The sequence below is a fragment of the Notothenia rossii genome (genome assembly GCF_949606895.1).
Source record: "Notothenia rossii genome assembly, chromosome: 4".
NCBI classification, from domain to species: domain Eukaryota; kingdom Metazoa; phylum Chordata; class Actinopteri; order Perciformes; family Nototheniidae; genus Notothenia; species Notothenia rossii.
Genome location: NC_136902.1, coordinates 23,087,854 through 23,111,350, shown reverse-complemented (window position 1 = coordinate 23,111,350; position 23,497 = coordinate 23,087,854). Strand labels below are relative to the sequence as shown.

General features: G+C 40.1%; 1 protein-coding gene across 4 annotated transcripts; it reads right to left on the bottom strand.

The window, feature by feature from the left end:
• Positions 1–870: 870 nt before the first annotated feature.
• Positions 871–22,610, bottom strand: pik3cd (phosphatidylinositol-4,5-bisphosphate 3-kinase, catalytic subunit delta). 4 transcript variants are annotated; one of them, XM_079674516.1, is made up of 23 exons: positions 22,515–22,610; positions 16,381–16,555; positions 15,361–15,589; positions 14,131–14,363; positions 13,790–13,966; positions 12,780–12,932; positions 12,116–12,205; positions 10,902–11,123; positions 8,739–8,835; positions 8,208–8,338; positions 8,067–8,117; positions 7,796–7,963; positions 7,331–7,452; positions 6,713–6,856; positions 6,530–6,629; positions 6,274–6,440; positions 5,699–5,805; positions 5,128–5,206; positions 4,861–5,028; positions 3,079–3,202; positions 2,156–2,301; positions 1,937–2,069; positions 871–1,857 (listed from the first exon to the last, which is right to left on the bottom strand). In XM_079674516.1, exons 2-23 carry the CDS (start codon positions 16,519–16,521, stop codon positions 1,720–1,722), a joined length of 3,120 nt encoding a protein of 1,039 aa, XP_079530642.1. In that variant the 5' UTR covers positions 16,522–16,555; positions 22,515–22,610; the 3' UTR covers positions 871–1,719. The 4 variants fall into 4 exon arrangements, with proteins under 4 accessions (XP_079530642.1, XP_079530641.1, XP_079530643.1 ...); XM_079674515.1 differs by lacking the exon at positions 22,515–22,610 and adding an exon at positions 17,689–17,968; XM_079674517.1 differs by lacking the exon at positions 22,515–22,610 and adding an exon at positions 17,707–17,968 and having other exon boundaries at positions 12,116–12,202.
• Positions 22,611–23,497: the final 887 nt, after the last annotated feature.

Sequence of the window (23,497 nt, the reverse complement as noted above, 5' to 3'; positions counted from 1 at the left end):
TCCTCCTGGCTTGAAGCAGCAGTTTACTGAGGGACATTGATGAGCCATATGTAAAGCCTAATACCCATATTGAGTATTACCCATATTGAGTATTTCTCACACACACACACACACACACACACACACACACACACACACACACACACACACACACACACACACACACACACACACACACACACACACACACACACACACACACACACACACACACACACACACACACACACACACACACACACACACACACACACACACACACACACACACACACACACACCATTTTGAGGACCGCAACCACAAGTCTATGGCTAAGAGATTCCTAATCAGGAAGCAGCAGTGGTCCACTCAAGAGACCAGCTACCTACTGGGAATCTGGTCTTCCGAAGAGGTACAGAGGAAGCTAGAGCACAATCGGCCATTGTTGTTGTTGTCGGTGTGAGCTATGAGGGGTTTCCGCGCGGTTTGGCTTTATGAAGCAGGCACGCAGACGGTTAAGTCATGACGCAAACAATGACGCAATGACGCAGCACCAGTCGGACTCTGGGTGGTGTGAAAAGAGCCGGAGCTAAACCGAAGAACCGGTTCTGAACCTGAAGAGCTCTAGCACGGATTTTGAACCGGTTGCGTTGGTGTGACACACCAACGCACACCAAACCGCTAGCCTGGCTCCGTTCATAGGTAAAAACAGTCCACCTAGATACCAGTACCTAAAACGTTTTGTATGCTTTTTATTTTGTTACATTTCTACCGAGCCAGGCTAGCCATTTCTCCCTGTTTTCAGTTTTTAAGCTAAACTAAGCTGAGTGAAATTATGAAATGCTCAAGTCTGTTAGCTCCAGATTCACATTCAATAGGCTGTCACAAGAGTGCAATACATTGTTTTATCCAACCCTCAGTAACAAAGCAAATATGTTTTATTCCCAACATGTAATGTCTATTTCTTTAATGTGTAGTTGCTGTTTGGTCAGGGTCTGCTGAGTTACACATCCTGTTAACCAGGTGTGTTATCAAAATGAAGGTCCCATTTAAAGTATCTCATTTCATATAATAAACTGTAAATGTAACAATGCTTTCTGTGTACTGGCCACATACTTCACTTCAAGGCAATACTACACAACAGTACAGCAGTAAAACACAACAACTTGTTTAAAATATCCCTCATGGTTTTGGACAAACACTCCAGAGCTACCAGGTTAAATAAAATAAAATACAATAAAATAAACAAGACACAATTGCGTATATTGTTGAGTATACTGACATGAGAGGATATAACACACAGCCATTGAGGGTGGTAACGGTAAAATAAACTTGAGGTGAAACTGTCGCTTTGTTATTGAACTCCGTGACTGAATAATGTCATCATGAAGTTTTGCTCCCTGCTGAGCGATGCAGTTGTTGAGATACATTTTCAGCGTCTGCTTCCTTTCAGGACAATATTTGCGTGCAGGTGGCTTTTCAAGTAGCGAATTTAACACATAAAAAAAGCGTGTTTATGATTGTTGATGATGTCCTTGAGTCAAAGGCATTCCCATGGTTTTATTTTCTTTAGATGCCTCCACCTATTAGTTATTTACCATTTGGCCAGTCAGATGTAAACATGTGCAGAGAGTCTTTGCATGCTATCAATAATGACAATCAAGTTTTCTTCCAGTTTATCTCCACAAGTTAAAATCCACACTTTTTGGTCATTTATCAGGTGTCCTTGGTCCATGGTTTTCAGGGTCTGTTATCTTTGGCCAGGGAGTGCATCATCCAGTTGACCTTGGTCTTCCAGCTTTCCCGCAGAGCCTCGTTGAACTTTACTTTGAAATTCTTCAGTGCCTCTTCCTCTGATTTGCCCAAAGCTAGTGAGTCCTTTTGAAAGACAATGAACAAAACAATGTCAACACTATGATAGCCCTCATAATTATCATCAATGATTATTGTTGCATACCTTTAGATACTGGATGTCTTTGAAGGAGGTGAGCTCTGGCAGTCCTGCTGCCTTCATCATAGCGAAGAGGTTGACGAAGAGCGTCCCGTTCCGACACAGGATCTTGTAGGCCCGCTCGCAGTACTCCCTGAACCTGACAACACGATCACATAATCAGAAATTGCTTCTAAAATGTGCAAACAGAATTCTACATCAGTAAGGAATCGAACAATACTGTACCTCTCAAACTTCTCACTGTTGTTTGTCCTTCCTTGTTGGATCACATGGACAAAGTCATAGGTCAAGATGAACGGCACACGCTCCCTGTTGATCCCCAGTTTCCGCTTGAAGTTGCCCAGGAAATGCCCAAAGTCAATGTGAAACAGCTGAGGAGCAAAGGTGAACATTTGTTCTGAATCACTGACCACAGGCACATTTGTTAAAGACTCACAAAATGCTGAATGACCTAAAGGATTTCAGTGAAAGGTGAAAAAATGTACTGAGTATTGTTAAGATCGCTAGATATTTTTTAAAACTCATAACCCTTGTCTTTAATAAACGTGTACTTTTTAAACAACAAAAAGGAACAGTTCACCCCAAAATATTGTTTTCCTCTGACCAGTATTGCTATTTATTAGTCTAGAATGTTAAGCTGTGATAAGCCGTGGGTTGGAGATATTGTCTGTCTGCCATCTCTCAAATATAATGTAAATACAATAGATGGCGCTAGGCTTGTTGTGTCCAAAGCGACAGAAAAATAAACAACAGAAATGTCTCTTTCCAGAAATGGTGACACAGAAACTCAAGATAATCCAAAGACTTTATTGTGAGAAGTTCAATGTAGGAATTTACTTACCAAACTACACTCCCCAACTAGTAAGCACACATCTTGGTAAATTACACCAAAGAAATACAGATTGTTGGATATCAAGCACTACTTGTTAGAGTAAAAATATATATTTTTGATTTAGGGTGAAATGTTCCTTTGAGCAGTGACATCTACTATCCCATTGTTTTGGCCAATTGTATTAAGTGTTACATATACAGTATGAAACAGAGCACAGACCGGTTGCCACACATCTCACACTTTATGTTTAATCGCCCCCTTGCGGTAGAGTTTAGTGCTGTAATGTGATATAAGATATCACAGAGGTAAGCCCCACCTGTCCAGTTTCCCTGATCATGATATTGTCGTTGTGACGATCTCCAATGCCCAGGACGTAAGTAGCTACACAGTAGCCAGCGCAGGACAGTGTGAACTCTTCTATTGCCTGCTCCAGTTTGTCCCTGGTGAGAAAAAAGATCAGAGAAATAAGCAACAAAGCAAGAGTGGAATTTTTCTCACATGTTTATTCATTAGCATATCATATACCCCTCGTTAATTAGCTTTTTCAAGCAGTATGAAAAAAAGGTTAAACGGTTGAGAACACTCTGTAATGTTGTTATAAGCATATATAGGTTCACCTACTGAATAAAAAGAAGAATGAATGAACTAAAGAAAGTGAAAACCATAAAGCAAATTCAGGCAGTAGGCGTATAGATTCCCACTTAAAGTATTAGCCTATAGAACAGTACAGTTTACAAAGAAAAAATTAAATGTGATCCTTTTACCTCAAATATAATACGCTCTTTTTTGGGTTTTACTGACATTGTAATCCTGCAAGAAATGTAACCTGATTGCGTGTTTTTTTAATGTCGCTTTGGACAATCTCAAGGACCGCCTTCTTTCATCTACGTAACATTGCAAAAATCAGGCATATCTTGCCTCAAAACGATGCAGAGAAACTAGTCCATGCATTTGTTACTTCAAGGCTGGATTATTGTAACTCCTTATTATCAGGATGTACCAAAAAGTAAGTTAAGTCGCTTCAGCGAATTCAAAATGCTGCAGCACGTGTACAACAATTAAACTCTCTTCGATGAACTTTTGGTCATTCATTATCTGTTTACATAGCAGCCGGATTTGTATTTCCTGTTATGTACTTGCATCTGGTGCTATACTGTTTGTAACTATAAAAAAATTCAAGGAATTAAATGTAAGTATAACCGACAATAATACAAATATCTGTTTAAAACAAAGCCAGCGGCTGTGACACATTTCAGACATCATTGCGTGTCAATTCCCTTTAGTACTATTATACTTGTTGTGAACCCTTCTGCTATGTTTGTCACAATACGCTCGGACACATTCCTGTTGTAGATTTTTATGAGAATCCAATGGACCAATTCTAAGTTTAAGGGGGTTGCTTGTTATTTTTGGTTGTGTTATCATTGTTATTTTTACCTACAGTATATGACTTTCAAATTAATCAATTAAACAAAAAAAAAGTCTAAAATAAGCACAACATTTGTTTTTGTTGTACACACATACAGACAAAACATGACTAAAACTAGTTTCAAATATAATTCGGCAACAGCTCTGGATAAAATCTGTGGCTCTTGTTAGCGTTTTATGTTGATATAATGGACCAAACGCTGAGTTCCTGGAGTTTAACCGGGTCATCACTTCTAGAGACATTATTACAATATCTTCATTATATAAGATGATACGGAGCGCTAAAGGCCTAAAGGGACATGAAAGTCTGGATAACGGGTTAGTTTCTCGTGGCCGAAATGTTCTTAAAATTAAGTCTGAGTTTGAAATATATCTAAAATAATGTATGCACTGTCATTTCCCCAAGTAAACATAACAGTCTGCAATGAAATGGTTGTCTCCTGTGTGCTCCACTTCCTCCTTGGCGCACCGGTAACTTTCTCAAAAAACAAACAAACAAAAAAAGTCGGGATAACGGGTTAGTTTCTCATGCGCACGAGAAACTAACCCTTTATCCCGACTTTTCTTTTTCTCTCTCTTTTTTTTTTTCATGTCCCTTTAGGGGCTCCGTAAAATGACATTATATGACTTCAAATAAAACCATTATGTAAAAGTTGCCCATCATACTCACTCAGGATTCTTAGATTTGAGCCAGTTGAGAAGGGCATCCTTGTTGAAGGCGGCGGTGGCGGCACTGTTGCTGCTGTTACGCTGGATGTTGGCGATGGTGTCGGAGTTCTTCACAACTTCAATGAGCCCCATCTTGTTCCCAGTGGACAAGCAGCCATATGGGATCATCCTGTAAATGTATGGTGAAAGTAACATTATTAGGTTGGTCTAGAAGACTTCCTTGTGCAAAATAATCAACAGCTGCTGCAGAGAGCTGCTCCCACGTTACCTGAGATCCAGGCCTTCTTTCTTCCATAAATTCTCCATGAGCTGGATCATTTGGAGGGTCAACATGTCTTGGCGAAGATCTAGGAGAAAAGTAGAAAAAAGTATATGTTAATAGAAAAAATATATATCTTGATTTTATTGTCAACATTTCCTTTTGTTAGATTTGTATTCAAATAAAAAAGCATTAAGATAATTTAAATATGTAATGAGAAACATTTTTTAAACGGTGTTCATGGCAGCATTTACTTCATGATTCATCAAGCCAAGGACTCTGACTCTTCTGACAAGATTAATCAAACTTAAATGTCATGCTAACTTTACACTGGTATTGTTTGTCTTTTCAAAACTGGCTGGGTATGTTTATCTTTAGGCAAGGCAAGTTATTTATTTAGCACCTTTTCACACAAGCCAATTCAAAGTGGTTGTCACAGGCTATTTTAATGTGTAACCTTGCCATTTCTGATCTAAACTTTAGTCAACTTTAGCTTAAATATTGACACTATGTAGCTACTCTATATGCTAAAGTGTGCTGAATGTGTGTGGCCATGACTTCAGATGTTCTTGTTTCTCACCATCTCCGCTCTTGAAGATGATGCCAACCATGTCTTCTTGAACTTTGGGGTTATACATCAGCCAGATCGGCTTCATCTTGGAGTCCATAAACCTGCACCTGTCTGCACTGCAACCACAAACAAACATGTTATCACTATAACAGTGACAGGATCAAGACTGCAGACAAGTGTATTGTAAAGTTTAGAAAATTCCTGTTTCACAAAATACATTGCAGTTTTTAACCCTGGTTAAATTTTTACTTGGCGTTGTTAATGATTTAGGCCTACCTAAGAAATTGTAAAATTCAGTCAAGGACAATCAAGTAAGAGCCAATATTATTTTTCTTTAAAAATAAGGGGATAAAGATGGTTTGGGAAAGAGTAAAAACACTTCATAATTTCAGCTGTGAGAAAAAACTGTAAGATGGCATTAAGTGCAATTCTAAATCAAACAAAGTCTACTGGTTTTGTGATGATTATGGGTTAATTGTTCTACTGTACATGCTAAGAAAATGTCATATTTCGTAATTCAGTAAACATAGAGAGTGACCAAAGCTAACCCTTAATACCCAACCGTTTGTGTGCATGTCACTAACCAGATGTCAGCGAGGATGACGCTGGGGTTGAGCGGGGACAGCAGATCTGACAGAGCCTCCATGTACGACTCCTGTCTGATACACAGCTTCAGGTCATCCGCTGTCATCTTCTGGGAGCCCGACTTCACAAAGTCACTCAGGGCCTTCATTTTGCCCAGGGCCTCGATCTGTGTGGGAGAGATAAGACTGAGATTTAGTACAAAACAATATCAGTTTCTGGGCTTGACGTCAGCTTGTTTTAATGTGATGGAATTACCTGTTTGGATAAAAGCTTGATGTGGTGGATGTTTCCTCTGCAGTATGCTTCCAGAATCAGACCAAAACGTAAACTCACAGACGCCACATGAATCTCTGACCTACAGTAAACACAAGTTCTCTTGTCAAACAAAAAGGTGCAGATGCAAGCAATTTTGTGTTTTTCTGCTGGACAGCACCTCACCTGAGATGCCAAAACAGGAAGTGTCCTATCCTCCAGTTGGACAAAGCCCTTTCCAGCAGGAAAGTGGCGAGGTCACAGTCTAAGTAGGACTCGTACTTCAGGACCTGGACCAGCTGGATTAGGTACTGCAGCAGTTCAGCATCACTGTGGGGAGGAAGTTTAATGTCAAAATGTGTGATGCTATATAGATATGAGCAAAAACATGCACATAACTATAAAAGGTACAGCATGTATATATTGCAGATTTCTGCATGGTGTATCTTTGTCACACCTGCCAAACAAAGAAATGTTGAAACTGTAGCAATTAACTCTCCCGGCTCCCTTAGAGTCAAGTTTCCAGCAAAAAAAAAACATGAGTTATGTACCTCGTCTTTTGCCTAAATGTTGTTGATCATAACATATCTGGTATTGCATCATTGCTGTAGATGCTAAGGTTAAAAATGAGATCAAACCTTGTCTACTGACATCAGTTTTAGACACTACAAAGGCAAACATATGAGGACCCTGATCATACAGTGATTAGAGTACATAGAAAATATTAGGGTTGAAAAATATAGTAGATTGCAAGCACATGGTCTACAGGCGTACGGCATTCGGGATAAATGCATGTATGTGTACCTGAGCTTCCTGAGGCATCTGATGGTGAAAGACCGCACGGCTGGGTCGGGAAAATTGTAGTCCAACAGCTCCAGGGCATGGATGGCAGGGAGGTCCCGCCAGTTACTCAGTAAACTCACCATCTGAAGAGAATACAATTTACACTTTTTACTATAATGAGAACAATTAACACCAAATGAGCACAACTGACTTTGGTAATCACCTGATTTTACTCTAGCAACGGCTTGAGGATTATATTTTTGGTTTAGAAAGAAAGTACTCAATCATCAAGTCAGTCAGTTGTATTTAGAGTAATGAATAGTATACAGTATCTGCTAAACATTAAGAAATGAGGCATCGTCTACAGCCCTATTGATTGGAAAGTCCAGTCTGACAGTGGTTTCTCAGGACTAGACTCTTACAAGAAAACATGTGATACACTAAATACATTATAGTAAGGAATATATATAAAATCTCCATTAATACCTGAACTACGTCCTGGCGCCGGTTCCACTTGGTGATGAGGAGCAGCTTGGACAGACTTTCATGATAACGGTCACGGACTTCTGTGCGGAGCTTCCACAGAAGGTCCTTCTCATCCTCAAAGAACTCCATGTAGTTTTTGTTGTCCATGATTACTTTTAGTTTCATGAGCTGCAGAGAACAAAATGCCACAAAGACGTATAAATATGTGGTTAGCAGGTAACAGCCTTTAACTGAGTGAGAATAGTGAAATGTGAGGTGTAGAAAGTCCTACCTCTTCCTTTGTTGCATTGGCTGCTTCACCATTCTTCTCCATGTCACCCACCTGACAACAGATGAGAATTTTTTGGACTCACTGTGATACGGATAAGACATTTCCGTATGCAAACAAATAAATCCTTATGAGAAAAAGTACCTTGTCCAGTGGAGGGTAATAGAGAGGATGTGGCCGGATGTTTGGGAAGCGGATGAGAAGCCCGGCAGCACTGTCTACGTTTGGGTTCTTCTCCACCGTTCCCATCGGGTTGAACAGGTCGGTTTTGTCATCTGTGATAAAACATTTATTTATTAAAGTTGCCGTTTGGTAGATGAGTTAATCATTTTTCATGTAATCTATTCTACTAACTAGTGGCTACATTTTCATGTTCATATCACTCCAATATCTCCAAAATCAACAGTGGGTTTTGCTTTTCTAACAGCAGAGAAGCATAAAATCATTTTAGCGAATACAAATATATCCATAATTTAGGTTGAAGTTACCAACTCTGATTACTATATCTTTAAAAGGCTATTTTGTGCGAACACGTTAGGTGTTAATGTGTGGGGTTGTGATTGCGCCACATGTTATTTTCACTGTGGGGCTGCCAGGCACTGAGGAGAAAGCTGCCGACATGTGAGTTGTTTTAAAAAAAGGAGGAAATCCAGAAAAGGGAAGGCCTGCGAGTACCAGGAACAGACGGCCATGTGGACAGGAGGAACTCCCCAGTCTTCAGCTGGTCCTTGTAGTCGAACACCATGGTGTTCACCCAGGCTATCGGACAATCCTGAAGAGAGGGAGAGGGAGGACATGGATTATTGTTTGGCTTTGAAGACCATCTGCAGGCAGTAAAATCATGCAAAAAGCAGGAGAGAGATAAAGAGAGAGTACGCTAATTTTAATTTAAAGTGTCAATACAAATTGAGGATCAGATTTACGAATGTAGATTTTTTGTTTTATCAATACATCTTTTGTGAATAATATAACTTTTATTTTATTTCTATTCCACACACTACCTTCTCATTTTGCTGTAACTCCATCATATACAATGTTGTTTGTTTTAATTTGTAAAGCCCACTGAGACAAACATGTTTTGTGATATTGGGCTATACAAATAAAGCTTGATTTGAATAGATTATTTCATCGTTTGTAATAATTTGCCTCCACATCTAAATTAACATCCATCTACTTTTTTGAAAGCAGAAAGTAATCATAGGCGAAACATTTTCTATCTAAAAACATATATTTATGATTTTTCATCAATTAATCTAAAATGTATTGAATTATTTTGTTATCTTCCTAGTATAACATTTCCTTTTGCTATTTTGTATTAAAAATCAAAAAGCATTAAGATTAGGTAAATATTGAATGAGAACACATCTTTAAAGGGTATTCATGGCAGCATTTAATTCATGATTCATCAAGCCAAGGACTTTGACGATTCTGGTTCAAAACTAATTACATAGCGATAATATTAGGTATAGTAAAAAATAGGATCCAGGCAGTGACTACTAAAAATATAAAATGACTAAGATATTTGTTTAAAACAAAAACACACACATTTAGACTGAGTGCACCAGGCTGAAAAAGAGACTATGCACACTAAACCAATAACAGCTAAAATAGCTCAACTGCTGTCTGTCTGCAGGACTTCTCTTACGGGCAAAAGAAGAGAGAAGTGGCTCAGAAAGCAGAAGTGGCCTTGATGCACATAAAAACACCTGGGCACTATGTTGGGCGGACCTCAGAAACATGTTACCCAAAACGCTTCAAAACAACAGGCTGGACCACAGTTGCAGAAAAATAAGGGGATTTTGCTGTTGTTCACTGTACTTGTCAGTGTACAGTGAGCAGTGTGTGAAGCCTCTTAGAATACAGCTACTGCTGTTGTAGTTTTGTGCATGAATAAAGTAAATGACAAGAGGATCAATTACTTTAAAATGTGTGTGTCTGTTGGCATGTTATTTGTGTTACTAATATTGGCACTGGTTACATTTGACCAAAATTATAATAGTTAGACTAAATCGGCCAGTCGTTATTTGTGTCGATGCTAAAGGTTGTTCAGTTTTGTTGTTTCAATTGTCTGTTTGTTTTTTAACGTGATATCATGGATAGTTGGTCCTGTGTTTAATAAATATTTGCACATTTACACATGTAGAGAAGATCAGACACTGCTTCTGCAACGTCAATGTTTATCTGTACTTCAACAAACAATCTTGATTTTAAATATTAATAGGAATACATTTTTAATGTAATAAGACGGGGACTGATAGAAACTATTCATTAATTATTTAAACAGCCAATTGTTTTCTATTAAATTACACAACATTGTTAAAAGATTAAGCTAGAGATGACAGTTAAAAAGCATATTTTGTCCAAGATACAGGCTTAAATTATAATATATTTAATTAATAGAGCAATTAAAAAAGGAAAGCAGCAAATGTTTGGTATTAGTTGCACAGTTTTTTAGACCTTAACTACCCAGTTCAAGCCTTAACCGCGAGCAGAGGAGCTGTTACCACGCGTGGCGACTGATAGGATGATTTTGGAATTCCTTGAAAATGTTTGTCAATTCCTTCCTTCCTTGCAGTGATGTACAGATAAAAGAGCTGAAGCGGATGAAATGTTAACCGCAGCCTTGCCACGGAACACACTTGCACAACCAGACGCAGCAGCACAACACACCCCCTCAGCACAGTACTGACTACACACACTACGCAGCAGAGAGGAAGCAGATCTGTTTGTGCTTGCTAACAACTTCACACCCACGACCACCAGCCCAAAGCACTCGCCTGCTCCATCACAGGTTGTAAACCAAGCAATGAGAACATAATGAGTTTTTGACAAACTCACCGCTTTCTTATGCTTCTTTTTAGTGCCGCGGGGTTTCTTGGCCTTCTCGATGACAGCATAGAGTGCAAAGCACAGGCGGCTCATGCGAGGCAGGTCAGCCACGTTTATGTCAAACTCCAGCTTTTGATCCCACAGCGGCTCAGAGCACACGGACACCTCCATGGTTGTCACCACCTTACAGAGGAATTCGCTGCCATGGAAGAGGCCGGCCTGCACCACAAGCTAGAGGGGAAACACAGACACAAACAGTATGGATGAGATGGACATATCACATGGAGTTTGGATGCTGAAAAGTTTGCGTGAGGGAGATTGTTTTTGGAAGGTTTACAGAATTCACGAGATGATTCAGAGTTTCCTGCTATGAGTCAAAGGGTCTACACACAATCATAACGTAAGCAGGTCACAACACCTTTCAATCCTATGCAAAGTCTGTCCAAAATGATAAACAACCACCAAAGTCAAAATTCAATATTGTGGGGCCATTAAGCTTGTGCCTTTTGCCAAATCAAGATAGTCTAAAGCTATATTACCAAATATATGAGTGGTTATTCTCCCCCAGGGCGTGTTTTCTAACCTCTGCCTGCCAAATGCAGACACTGATAATTGTGTGACAGGACACATTTGCCATGAGTCATGATGTGCTCTAAGGTAACAGCCCGGAAGTGCACTTACTCTTAATAACCCATCTCAACCGTAACATAGTTAGTTATGACTCACAAACAGAGACACGCATTAACAGAGTTCCCTTTTCCCTCGTTTCCTTATTTGTCAGGGGAAAAAAGGAAAACTGAGAAAAAGTGGGGTATTCTTGGAGATTTCTACATGGACATATACAGGGAAACTACCTTTAATGAACATTTTGAAAAACACTAACACTTAGGTCATGACCAATCTGCAGTAGTAACAAAATGCGTGCAACGCTTTCAAAAAAAGAAGTGCATTGAAAGCGAGAGAGGGGTGACAGGCTGCAGTCTCTTTTTCTTAGAATCTAGGCCTCAGAATGAGATGTAAAAAGCAGATAGGCCCTCCCCACTTCCTGTTTTGAAGTTTCAACCAACCGCCACGTTGAATTATGGGAAACGTGCGGTCTGGATCATGTGACCCTCTGTCATTTACATGTCAACTTGCTGTTCCTACAACTGAAATTGAGATATTGGTAAACAAGTGAATGCCACATTTCATTGAGCAACAAACCCACGCAAAACCACACCAACCTTCATTCCTTCGTCGGCATTGACTCGGCTGCCCTGCAGCAGGTGAATGTAGAAAGGCTCATTGATGGACCATAGAGAGGAGGTGTTCTGCTGCAGGAAGGAGTCACAAGATAGGGACATTTTATTTGTATCCCCTATTCTTTTCTAAGTCACATAGAGCTTTCGCAGAAGTTTAAAGCCGCAAAGCTCTTGCTACAATTTCCTGTTTGGCAACACGACAACAAATAACAATGACACTTTGAATAACAACAATAAAAAAGGGGAACACACTAGAAGAAACTGAAATAATTAATTTAATATATAACCTCAGCTTAACTCAACCTCAATTCATTTTAGACAGGGGCTTAGGAGGAAAAGTCCAAAGGCAAGAGAAGAGGCAATTCCTGGACACTTTCAATAGAAGTATCTGTACCTTAGACATTTATCTGGTGAAGCCATTCAAACTTGAAAACACACAATTCACTCTACAAGTGGAGTTTCAAAGTAGCCAATATGTGCTCTATGTCAAACTACAGTAAGAGGAGTGAAGAGTCAATTATCAACATTGTGTTGCACAGCACGTTTCAAGTAGGCCAAAGTCCACAGTCCTGTCGAGGAACAACTGTGACGAGCGAGGAGAGAAAAAAAGTTGCCGCTCTGTTAATGAAAGACGCGTAACTCTTACCTTCTTCAGGGGCAGTGGAGGGGGTCTGGACAAGGAGCGGTTTCTGTATATATGGCTGCACAGGCCCTGGTCATTCTGATACCTGCGGATGGTGGAGTGGTGTACCATGGTGACCAGAGGGTTTTGGCCATTTCTTATACAGTGGAAGATGTACTGTAAAAGAGAGAGAGAAGAAGAGGTTGTTTATAGCCACCAGTCAGCTCACCCACAGATATTTCCCAGTGTTCTGATACCACTGGTTAACTCCTGGAGGCTGTTCGTTTGCGGTAGGTTAATGCAACTGAAATCTCATTATGTGTGGATGGATGCAGATCCTTTCTGCAGGGCTGCGAGACAGATATGAGTCACCCCTGCAGGTTGATGGAGATTTGAATTCAACAGCAGAGTCTTGTGCCACCAAAACCTTGACTCAGCTCACTCCTGTTCTGACAATCATTTCAGTTATTATGGACCACCCGCACAGAACTCAGGCAACATGCAGACAAACAACACTGAAAATAAAATCACCTACAACCACTGGGAAACAGCTCTCAGATCAGATTGTTCGCAATCATTATTCACATATGTATTAAAATCAAGCACAATTATCCTTTAAAACAACGTCATGCAGATATAGGCAACCTGAGGGATTTGAAACAAATGTACAGTAAGATTATTCAGTGCTTGTTTGAAAGGATTGTGGAAAAATACATCTGGTCTAATGTTGTCTGGAAGCGTGTGGGACCTTCTGAAAAAAGTGCTGGAAGATTCTTTTTTTGGTGTGGTGATACTAGAATATTTGCTTTTTCACACTAAACACTGTTAGGAATAATCACAACACCACATATTAGCAACACAACAACATAACTAAGAAGTATCATGTTAGAGAGATTTTTGTGTAGATGGTTTGTGAAAATAGAGGATCAAAATTCAAAACAAAAACAATATGATGGAGGAAAATCAGCTGATAACCAGAAAAAAAGCTAAAAAATAGAGCTTTATTTCCACACGCTGTTGCTGCAGTTACTCACTTTGAACTGGCACAATGGATGTTTCCCGTAGATGAACTCCCACCCCCCGTTGACCTGCAAGGTGAAGTCCTCCGGCTCTTGTCGCACGGAGCGAAAGACCGTGGCCTTCTTCTTCAGGGCACTCCTCATCAGAGCCACCGGGGGGTCCTGGGGGTCCTGCTGCAACATGAAGCTTTCCTGTAACAGATGGATTTATAAGAAATAAAGGTTCCAGCATTACAGAAAATCAAACTTAATGTAGCCTACATGGTGTTTGTGGCGTGAGAGCGGGCTTTCCAAATGAGCTCACATTTACTTAAAATCCGAACCAATATGACTCACAGAACAACAGATCTACTCACATCTGAAGCCTCAAACATGACATTGATGAACATCTTCTTGGTGTTTTTTGACTTTACGCTCCCATACTCTGGAGGGGAGACGCACGGCTCCAGGTCACATGGGAAGCTGTACTCCATCCACTGCTGCCATGGCAACATCTGGCGCTCCTGAGCCTTCTCTTCACAAAATGCACGCATCTTCGTCCGAAACTCATTCACCTCGTGGTTCTTCTGAGCTTCAAACTCATGGAGACCTGAAAAAATCATAATGACAGTGTCAGAAAAAAAACTCAGTGAGAGGAATGCTTTGCATGGGTTGAAAGATTTATTTATAAAAGGTTAACTTCTGCAATGTGTCGGTGGTTTATATTCTAAACTATTTTTCCGGACTGACTGAACAGAAGCTAAGTGAACAAAGCAACAGAGAATATAGTGAGATCTTCCTGCAACTGGAAAAATGAATAAGCATTACTTAGTCTAGATGAGTTTTATTTTAAAGTAAGAAACATTATCTCATAGCTCGTGAGTAATATGTCAACCCTCCAAGAACATTACCATTAGGAATTAAAGAGACAAAAATACCAATACAGTTTTCTTACTCTTCTAACTGCTCCAAATGCAGTTATTCAGTTGTCACTCAGCCAATGGGATCATTTCTGCTTCCAGAGCAGCTTTAACTCAGTCTAGTCCCAGACCTCTGAATCACTGTCACATCTTCATTTCATTCATTTTAAAAGTGCTGCTGTTGCTAAGGCTGTTTCCCTGAATGGAAAAACAACCGAGCCAATCACAGTTTTATGTGCAGGGATACAAATTGGGTTCGTCACCTTCCTCAGCTGGAGCCTTAAAAATGGTGGCAGAAAAATTAAAGTGGATGAGATCACAGCTGAGCTGGTACCGGTTAAGAGTCTTAAGATATTCTTAAGACTACATATTTCTTAAACCAATGTGTAAAACCAACAAAAACACTACAAAATCTTCCTCGTTACCCAAAAAAAGAGAGCTTTCACCCCTGTTTGTGACAGTCGGACTGAATAAAGAAGTAAAACCGCAGTTCAGTCTGAAATAGCCATTTAGTTTCACTTCATTATCTTATTAAATGAAATGATCAATACTAATCTGTTTGCATCCCTGACAGTGATTCAGAGGACTGGAACCAGGCTAGAAAACTCTTGTCTTCTTTTTGATGATGAGAGAACCACTAATATCTCTATAAAGCTACAGAACTCTATTGGAGAAGGACCTGCTGACCTTTGCCGATCAACCAGCTGATCTGTGTGTTGGTGAGTTTTTCCACCCGGTCGCCCTCCCTCGCCACCAGCCTCAGAACACACATGAAGGGCCGTATGTCGCTTATGCGTCTCCATTCTTCTTCCAGTTCCTCTCTCTCTGCTGTCTGGTTGATGCAGGTGAAGACGTATGCGTCTGGATCACCCAGAGCACTGAAGAGGGCCTCGCTTCTGGCATTTTTCCAAACCATCTGAAACAAGAGACAGCAGCAACACATGAGGTTGAGAGCAGAGTGTTGATGAGCTGAAGTGTACAGCTTGTTCGCTGTGAAGTGTGTGCTTGAGGGGTCTTGTAAAAACAAATTGTATAGAAACAGTTATTTAGAACACATTGACTGGTATCATTACTTTTTTTTAAACTGTCAATAAAAACACTGATAAAAAGTAACAAAGGCCATCTAAACTAGGATTTTGCAAAGACATTGATCCTGGGTGTTTTTGAACATTTTCTAAAATTCCATGTGAATTCCCCCAGTTGGTAAGACATTTAATCGTTAATCATCTTAACAGCCTCCAAGATTACCATTACTTCACACAGCTTAATCAAAAAGCCTGAAGTGGCAGAACTGTTGGCATAGAAACTGGCACATTTAGCAGCAGATCTGCTGGAGCCGTGCACAACGAGGAGGAAAGCTGTAGCTCCCTCTAATAGTTGCATCAAACTTCAAGATGAATGAAAAGCACCAGCAAGCATTGTTCGAATGTTATCATGTTTTAATTAGTTTAATGTCTGAAGGGAATATTAAGTCAACCAATTTGCCTAAAAGCATATTGAGTAAATACTGTAAATAACAACAGCATTTCACAACTGTGGTCACCAGAGCCGCAGTGCTGCAAACTATCAATTACAATCTATGAGAAACATAGTGCTATCCTCTAACAGATAAGATATTATGATGACATTATTAACATAGTCTCTGAAGGTTTTTATGATTTCTAAAAGTAGCTATTGGTATTTACATGTGGATGAGAGGGGACATACCTTTTTGAGGGTTTTGATGGTGTCGTTTGGAGACACAGGGAATTTGAGAAAGATCCCAGTCGGCAGCAGGAAGTCCATCACAATCTCCTGGTCCCCCTTCTTCTCCCATTCCTCCTGCATCCCATACTTCCCTGGGGGCATGGTGACGGCCTCTCATTTACCGTCAGCTCCTCTGCTGCTCACCGGAACAAAAGCCAGCCGTCCAAACAGAGGAAACACAGCCAAGGTTAATATGGCCACTATTAACATCAATGTTACTGCGCAGTGTGTGTTCATTAAACCGTGGAGGATTTCTCTTTACAGGGCAATTTAATGGAATCACAAAGCACATGCAGTGTGTATGACATGAATTACTAAATAAATCACACAGTAAACAGTGGATAGTATTAAACATTTTCACCTGATCCCTTCCTACATCTCCACAATGCAGTTTTAAGCATATATACACAAGTAAAACAATATTTTAAATGTGAAATTAAAGCATTATTGTTTCGAAAAGTGTGTGTTTTAGAGTGCTGCTTTCAATTGATAATCCACAGTTTAATGCCTTCAGTTAACGTAACCCATTTTTAAAGCTTAACCCTAACAGACTGGATGTTCTAGAAGAAAAGTGTGCTCTGGCGAATAAGGTAAAATAAGGTAAGGACTAACGACAGAGAAACTCTAATCCACATACTGATTCATAAAAACGAATGTCCTATTAACTTAACAGTTCAGGTATTGTATGGTCATCTTGTTGATGTGTGGGGAAGGACCGTGTCTCTAATGTGTTGGTCATGTTTGTACAATACGATTCGAAGAATGACAACATCAAGGCAATTGTATGTCCTTTTGGTGTCCAAGGAGGACAGGAATGATTATATCTGATATACAACAGGTGCAGTTATGTAAGCATCTACTATATGTTTTTTTGTGTTGTGTCTGTAAAAAAGCAACACAACAAAAAAAAGAAAAGAAATGTGACGTCCTGATTCCTGCAAATGTATTCAGCTGACTGTTCAGACTGAAACTATTGTATTACTAATTGTAATTTTCGATAGGTTTCCATAAGGTAATTCTACACTATTGATTTTGGTAAGAGGAAACTTGCCCCGTGAACTCGCTGCATTGTTACTATCTTACTGGCTGATTCACGCATACGTAAAGATGTATTTAAACGAACTTACCTACACTATGCATTTGGTTAACATTATAAATGAGAAACATATTTGAAATCAGCAACGAGGAAATCTAACAAATGATGCACAAAACAACAGTGAGATTTCGCTGTCAGAGTGAAACTTATGTATGACAGCGAGGCTTGCCAACCTGTTAGCAGACACTTGCCTGTCCTACACGCCGGTCATCTCTTCATGCTTTAAATCCAGCGAAGATGGACGCTGACTCTTCACGGTGACATGTCTCTCTACGGATGTATCGGTGAAGTTGAAGTGAGGTGAGGTGCCGCTCAAACGGACCGACACGGCTCCTGAGAAGCGGCGAAGTCTTTCCCTGCGTCGGTCCAGTGCGCTGTCATTCATGCAGTGATGTAGCAGCACCGCCCGCTGCGGCTCGCTGCGGCTAGGGACCGTCCGCCAGCACTTCAGGCGCCAAGTGAAAGTACGTTTTCTCTCTTTAACTCCCGCCCCCCCTCCATGTCATGAACCAAACCGTCAAATATGTCCAAGTTACAGTTTTTCATAATGTGAGAATGAGCTGCTGCAATATGCTATAACATATATATTGTATTTCTTTAATTTTCTTCAAAAGTCAACAAAGCAAGTAAACGACCCAGTCATTGATATTTTTATGATAGTTTGATTGAATGTTTGGGTTTTAGAACCAAAAAGTACCACAATGTAAATACAATCTTGTTGCACTTATAGTCCCTATAGTAAAAGTACAAAAGTATTAGTGGCAAAATGTACTTTAAGCATTACAAAAATGATTAAATGCCAAAATATAGGTTTGCTATGTAATACATTGATGTGTTAGTTGCAATGTACTGCTGTATTTAAGGGTTTTATTATTTTGAATCTATTTTGAGGATGAATCACAAACAAAAAGCAACTCGTTTTATAAGCTCATCAGATGTTTATCCAAAATATATGTGTACAAGTATCAAATAGCTATCAAATAAATCAAAAGGATAAAAAAGTGAATATGTAGGCTATTGCTAAAATGTTTTTTGAGTAATGCAAAGTGGCATCAAATATAAATACTCAAGTCCTTTTACTTGATTAAAAGTTTAAGAGCAGTATTTCAGTTAATGTACTTGTTTAATTCCTCCTCTGGATTTGAACTGTTGGTCAGATAAAACCAATTAAATTAGTCACATCTGTCTTTGGGTATTAAGAAAGGGGCTTGGAACGTATTAAATAAACAGAATGAAAGAAATAAGGTCAAGTCAAACATCAAGTTTATTGTCAACAAATTAGGAAAGCTACTTTAATTTGTCAATGACCCAATTGTTAGCTTCGCATGTTTAACATGTGACAAAGTATACCAAAGGTATCCCGTACTTTTCAAATTTCTTGTAAATCAGACTGAGGTTAAGTATTTCCAGTTACTGTAGTGTCACTTCAAAGTTCAGCCCTCTGACATTGTTATATTAAAACAATTTAGGTTAAAATTGTGCAATCTCTTGTCAATGTGCTTTTAAGAATAGCCAACGCATCATTAAAAAGAGATAGAACATTTCAGAATAGAAAGAATATACATTATACTTCGACTGAGAATTGTTCCTACTATCAAGCCAGCAGAAATAATAAAAAAAGAAATCCAGAAAAGTCCCCAAAAATCCCCAATGAACATTGTTTTTCACATTCATTTATCTTTCATTATTTAAGAAATGTTATGTCTGCAATCAAACTGACACTTCATTGGGAAATCTTCCCCCCTTTTCATATTTCCATCGAAAACTGTAAAAGACTAAGTCAGTTTTGAAGCACTGTGAGCAATGACACCGCTTATTTGAAAGTGGAACATAAACCACAGTTGTACTACCATGAAAAGGGGATATGCAGGGGCCAACATCAAAAGCATGACACTACAACAATTTATTCTGTCAGTCGTTACACAAATACTTATTTGAGTTGATATGTTTGCCTTACTGTGACTGGGTAAGTCACATCATGGTAAATATAAACGTGGGTAATTCGTCAGGTTGGTCTGCAGGTGTTAATCCTTCACGTCTTAGCGCTGGTGAAAACAGGAAATGATTGTAGAGAAGAGAAACTTTTGGCTTTTACAGACTGAAAGTATCTACCTGCTTCCCACCCTTCAGTCAGTGAACTATTTTAAACTCTAAGCCCCGCCAGTAGTTGAGCCTTTTGTCATGTTTCTGACAAAAGGCTCAAAAGCTCCCTGCTTTTATAGGAACTCTGGTACGACAACGCTGTATGGGTCACAGAGTTCAGACAGTCATGCTGGAAATTAAATTAAAACTGAGGGTGTATCTAATGTCAATAATTATGACCCAGTTTAACTGGAAAATAGCAGTTCTATTTTAACAGTAACACAGGCATCACCAGAATCACTTCCTTTTTCTTTGCAAAACGTTTTTTTTATAGGCTGACTATGTACTAGATGTGTTTACTGTCCTTGGGTTTACCCGGAGTGCTGTGCCGGGGGAGGGGGGGTCGGAGTCAGGTTAATTTATATTGTACAAATATTGACGGTCTAATAAAACCAATTAGTATACTGGTAAATCAATCTATTAGCACGAGGGAAGTTCCATCATCCTGGAAGGTGGCCACGGTGACACCGATTTTTAAATCTGGGGATAAGGCAATGATGTCCAATTACAGACCAATCAGCATCGTCCCCTGTGTCTCTAAGATAGCTGAGAAATGGGTGTCAAAACTAATCACCAAACATTTAGATAAAGGTTTCGCTCCACTCCACCCAATGGAGTTTGGTTTTCGTGCTCACCACTCCACTGACACAGCTACTGTAACTGTGTCTTTGTGTAAAAGGTTAAATCTATGTTGGACACGAGCCCATATGTAGGTGCTGTCTTCCTTGATCTCAGGAAGGCTTTTGACACTGTTGACCACCAAGTGCTCCTTACAAAGCTGACATATTTCAATTTTTCGGCAGATTCAATACATTGGGTTGAGTCTTACTTATTGAACAGAAAACAGTTTGTTTTGGTCAACGGTACCAAATCCACCTACCTTGTCAACCCTGTTGGGGTTCCACAAGGTTCCATATCTTGGACCATTACTGTTTTCTCTGTACATTAATGACTTGCCTAATGTATGTCCTGATTTGAATGTATAAATGTATGCCGATGATACGGTCATCTTTGTACAGAGGAAAAATACTGAAATAATCACATCCTGTCTCTCAAATTCATTGGACAAGGTTCAACACTGGCTGAACAACATTTGCTTACAGTTAAATGCAAAAAAACTAGTATGCATGATGTTCAGTAAACGACCAGTCAAAATGGAAGGATCCAGTGTTTTTAAACGGAGCAGAATTAGAACTAGTCCCTCACTTCAAGTATCTTGGAGTCATACTGGACTCGAACTTGACTTTTAAGAAAGTATCCAATACCGTTAAATTCAACTTGCAACATTTTAAACAAATTAGACCTTTCTTAACTGTCAATGCTTCAAAGTCATACCTCCACTATATGATTCTATCCCACATTGAATACTGCTTGACAAACTGGTCGTTTGCTTGTGCCACAAACCTGAAACCCATAGAACAGAAGAGGGCTATCAAGATGTTTCACAGAAAGCCAAATTCATAACACCACTGTATCATCCTTGAAAAACACAATTTCTTGAGTTTTGACAATTTAAAGTATTTTAAACGTATGTGTTTTTAATGATATATTATGCAAAAACTATAAAATACAATACACAAATATTATAATAAAATCCACTGTGGTGCCTGATGTGCAACTATACCATCCGAAACCCCATGCATATACAAGAAAACAGCATTAAATTAGCAGTCTCTAATGTAGTGACCACAATGCATGAAAGGTTTTTTTTTTTTAAAAGGTGCAATTATAAACAAACCATGTAATACCACTGCAATTACACTATTTAGGAGTTTTAGGTCCGATGTCTCCAGTGCTTTGGCTGATGTTGTGGAGGCTTTTCGCATCATTTCTTGCGAGGATCTGTACTCAGCACGTTTTCTCTTGAAACATTCCGGTGGCTTAACATGACACAGGTTTGGTGCTGAGATATCTCTGGAGGTGCGCTGGTTTCATCGAGCTGTTGGCTAGTTTCTCCCCACAGAAAAACACAATGCCTGGGACGGGTTGCCGTTTGTTGCCGTGAATCCCATCAAAGCATACGCCTCCTGATATTGACGGCATTTTGTTGGCTCAATTTTGGCTCTCTTTTTTTCTCCGTTGTCCAAGTTCCCTGCTGTAGTGCTGCTATGTTCAAACCACGATTCCATTTAAATGTCTATTCATTATAATATAATATTGCAACTGGCTTTCTGCTCAGCGTGGTTCCGGGCTAGAGCCTGATTTAGCTCTGGTTCTTCCTGTTTCCACCGCAGTGCAGCCGGCTCTCAGCACCGAAACCCGGTTCTTAGCTGGCCCCACTCGGCTGCCCGGCAAGAACCAATACACTTACGTCGGAGGGGGGCAAGCTTAACCTGAGCAATAACAGTTAATGGCGAGTACGGCATTACAAGTTGTAACAAGCAGTAGCGCTGAGCAAAGTGACTAGAACACGACCACACACTTGTAAAGACAGAGAAGAACCAGTTAAGCACCAGAAAAGCACAAGAACGGATCTTGAACCCTTGGTGGTTCTAGAAATATTTAATATAACATTTTATTTTCTATTTAATTTATTGTACTATGATTATTTTTGTAATCATTAATTAACCTTTTTTTTTTTATCTCACGTACCCCCTGCAGTACCCCAACGTACCCCCAGGGGTCCGCGTACCCCCATTTGAGAATCCATGCCTTAGGGGAATTCATCCACAAAAAACACACTGGACGCTGCACTAGGTCAGAAACCAGAGGAGACTGTGAGGTCCACCATAGACGGACCACTTTTGGACAAAATGTCCTCAGTTAAAGGCAGCTCATTCTGGAATAGCCTCTCAACTGAGATACGGGGTTGTCCCACTCTCAATAGCTTAAAGGCCCAGATACACCGGCCAGTCACCTGAGAAGTCGCCGATGCCGACACCGACTGTTGCGTCGCCGGACTCTCCTGCGTATTTGCCGACTTCGCGCACTGGAACACACCGCAAATCCGAGCCGATTACGTATGAACTGGGTATGCGTGAGTGGCAATAATTCTCCTTACCAGCAGGCGGCGGTAGTGTGTATTCATCATTCAAAAGAGGCAACAACCGGAAGACAGAGAAGAAAAACAGACTCCGTGATATAAACAAACAACAAATAGCGTTTTTCTTTCCATTTTCACTCTCGTCCATTGAAAACATGAACGAACAGGAGCTCTATAAACCGATGAGGTGAAATAGCCGTTCGTGTGTGTTCCATCTTCCATTTTAAATCATTTGTTTACCTCCCTCACTTCCATTAACGGACCGAAATCGGCAGTAAATGGGAGTCGGGCCGAACATGAGCACGCCCTATTCGGAGTGGTGTGCGCCGCACCGTCGGGACTTTTCTGCCGACCTGACGCCTCGGGAAGACCACCGGAAGTCGGACAAAGGGATAACACTGATTGGCTGTTCAGCTAGCGAATCAGTGCATGAGAAGCGTTAACGGAAGTGAGGGAGGTAAACAAATGATTTAAAATGGAAGATGGAACACACACGGACAGCTATTTCACCTCATCGGTTTATAGAGCTCCTGTTCGTTCATGTTTTCAATGGACGACAGTGAAAATGGAAAGAAAAACGCTATTTGTTGTTTGTTTATATCACGGAGTCTGTTCTTCTTCTGTCTTCCGGTTGTTGCCTCTTTTGAATGATGAATACACACTACCGCCGCCTGCTGGTAAGGAGAGGTATTGCCACTCACGCATACGCAGTTCATACGTGCTCGGCTCGGATTTGCGGTGTGTTCCAGTGCGCGAAGTCGGCAAATACGCAGGAGAGTCCGGCGACGCAACAGTCGGTGTCGGCGACTTCTCAGGTGACTGGCCGGTGTATCTGGGCCTTTAAAGGTCAACTCAAA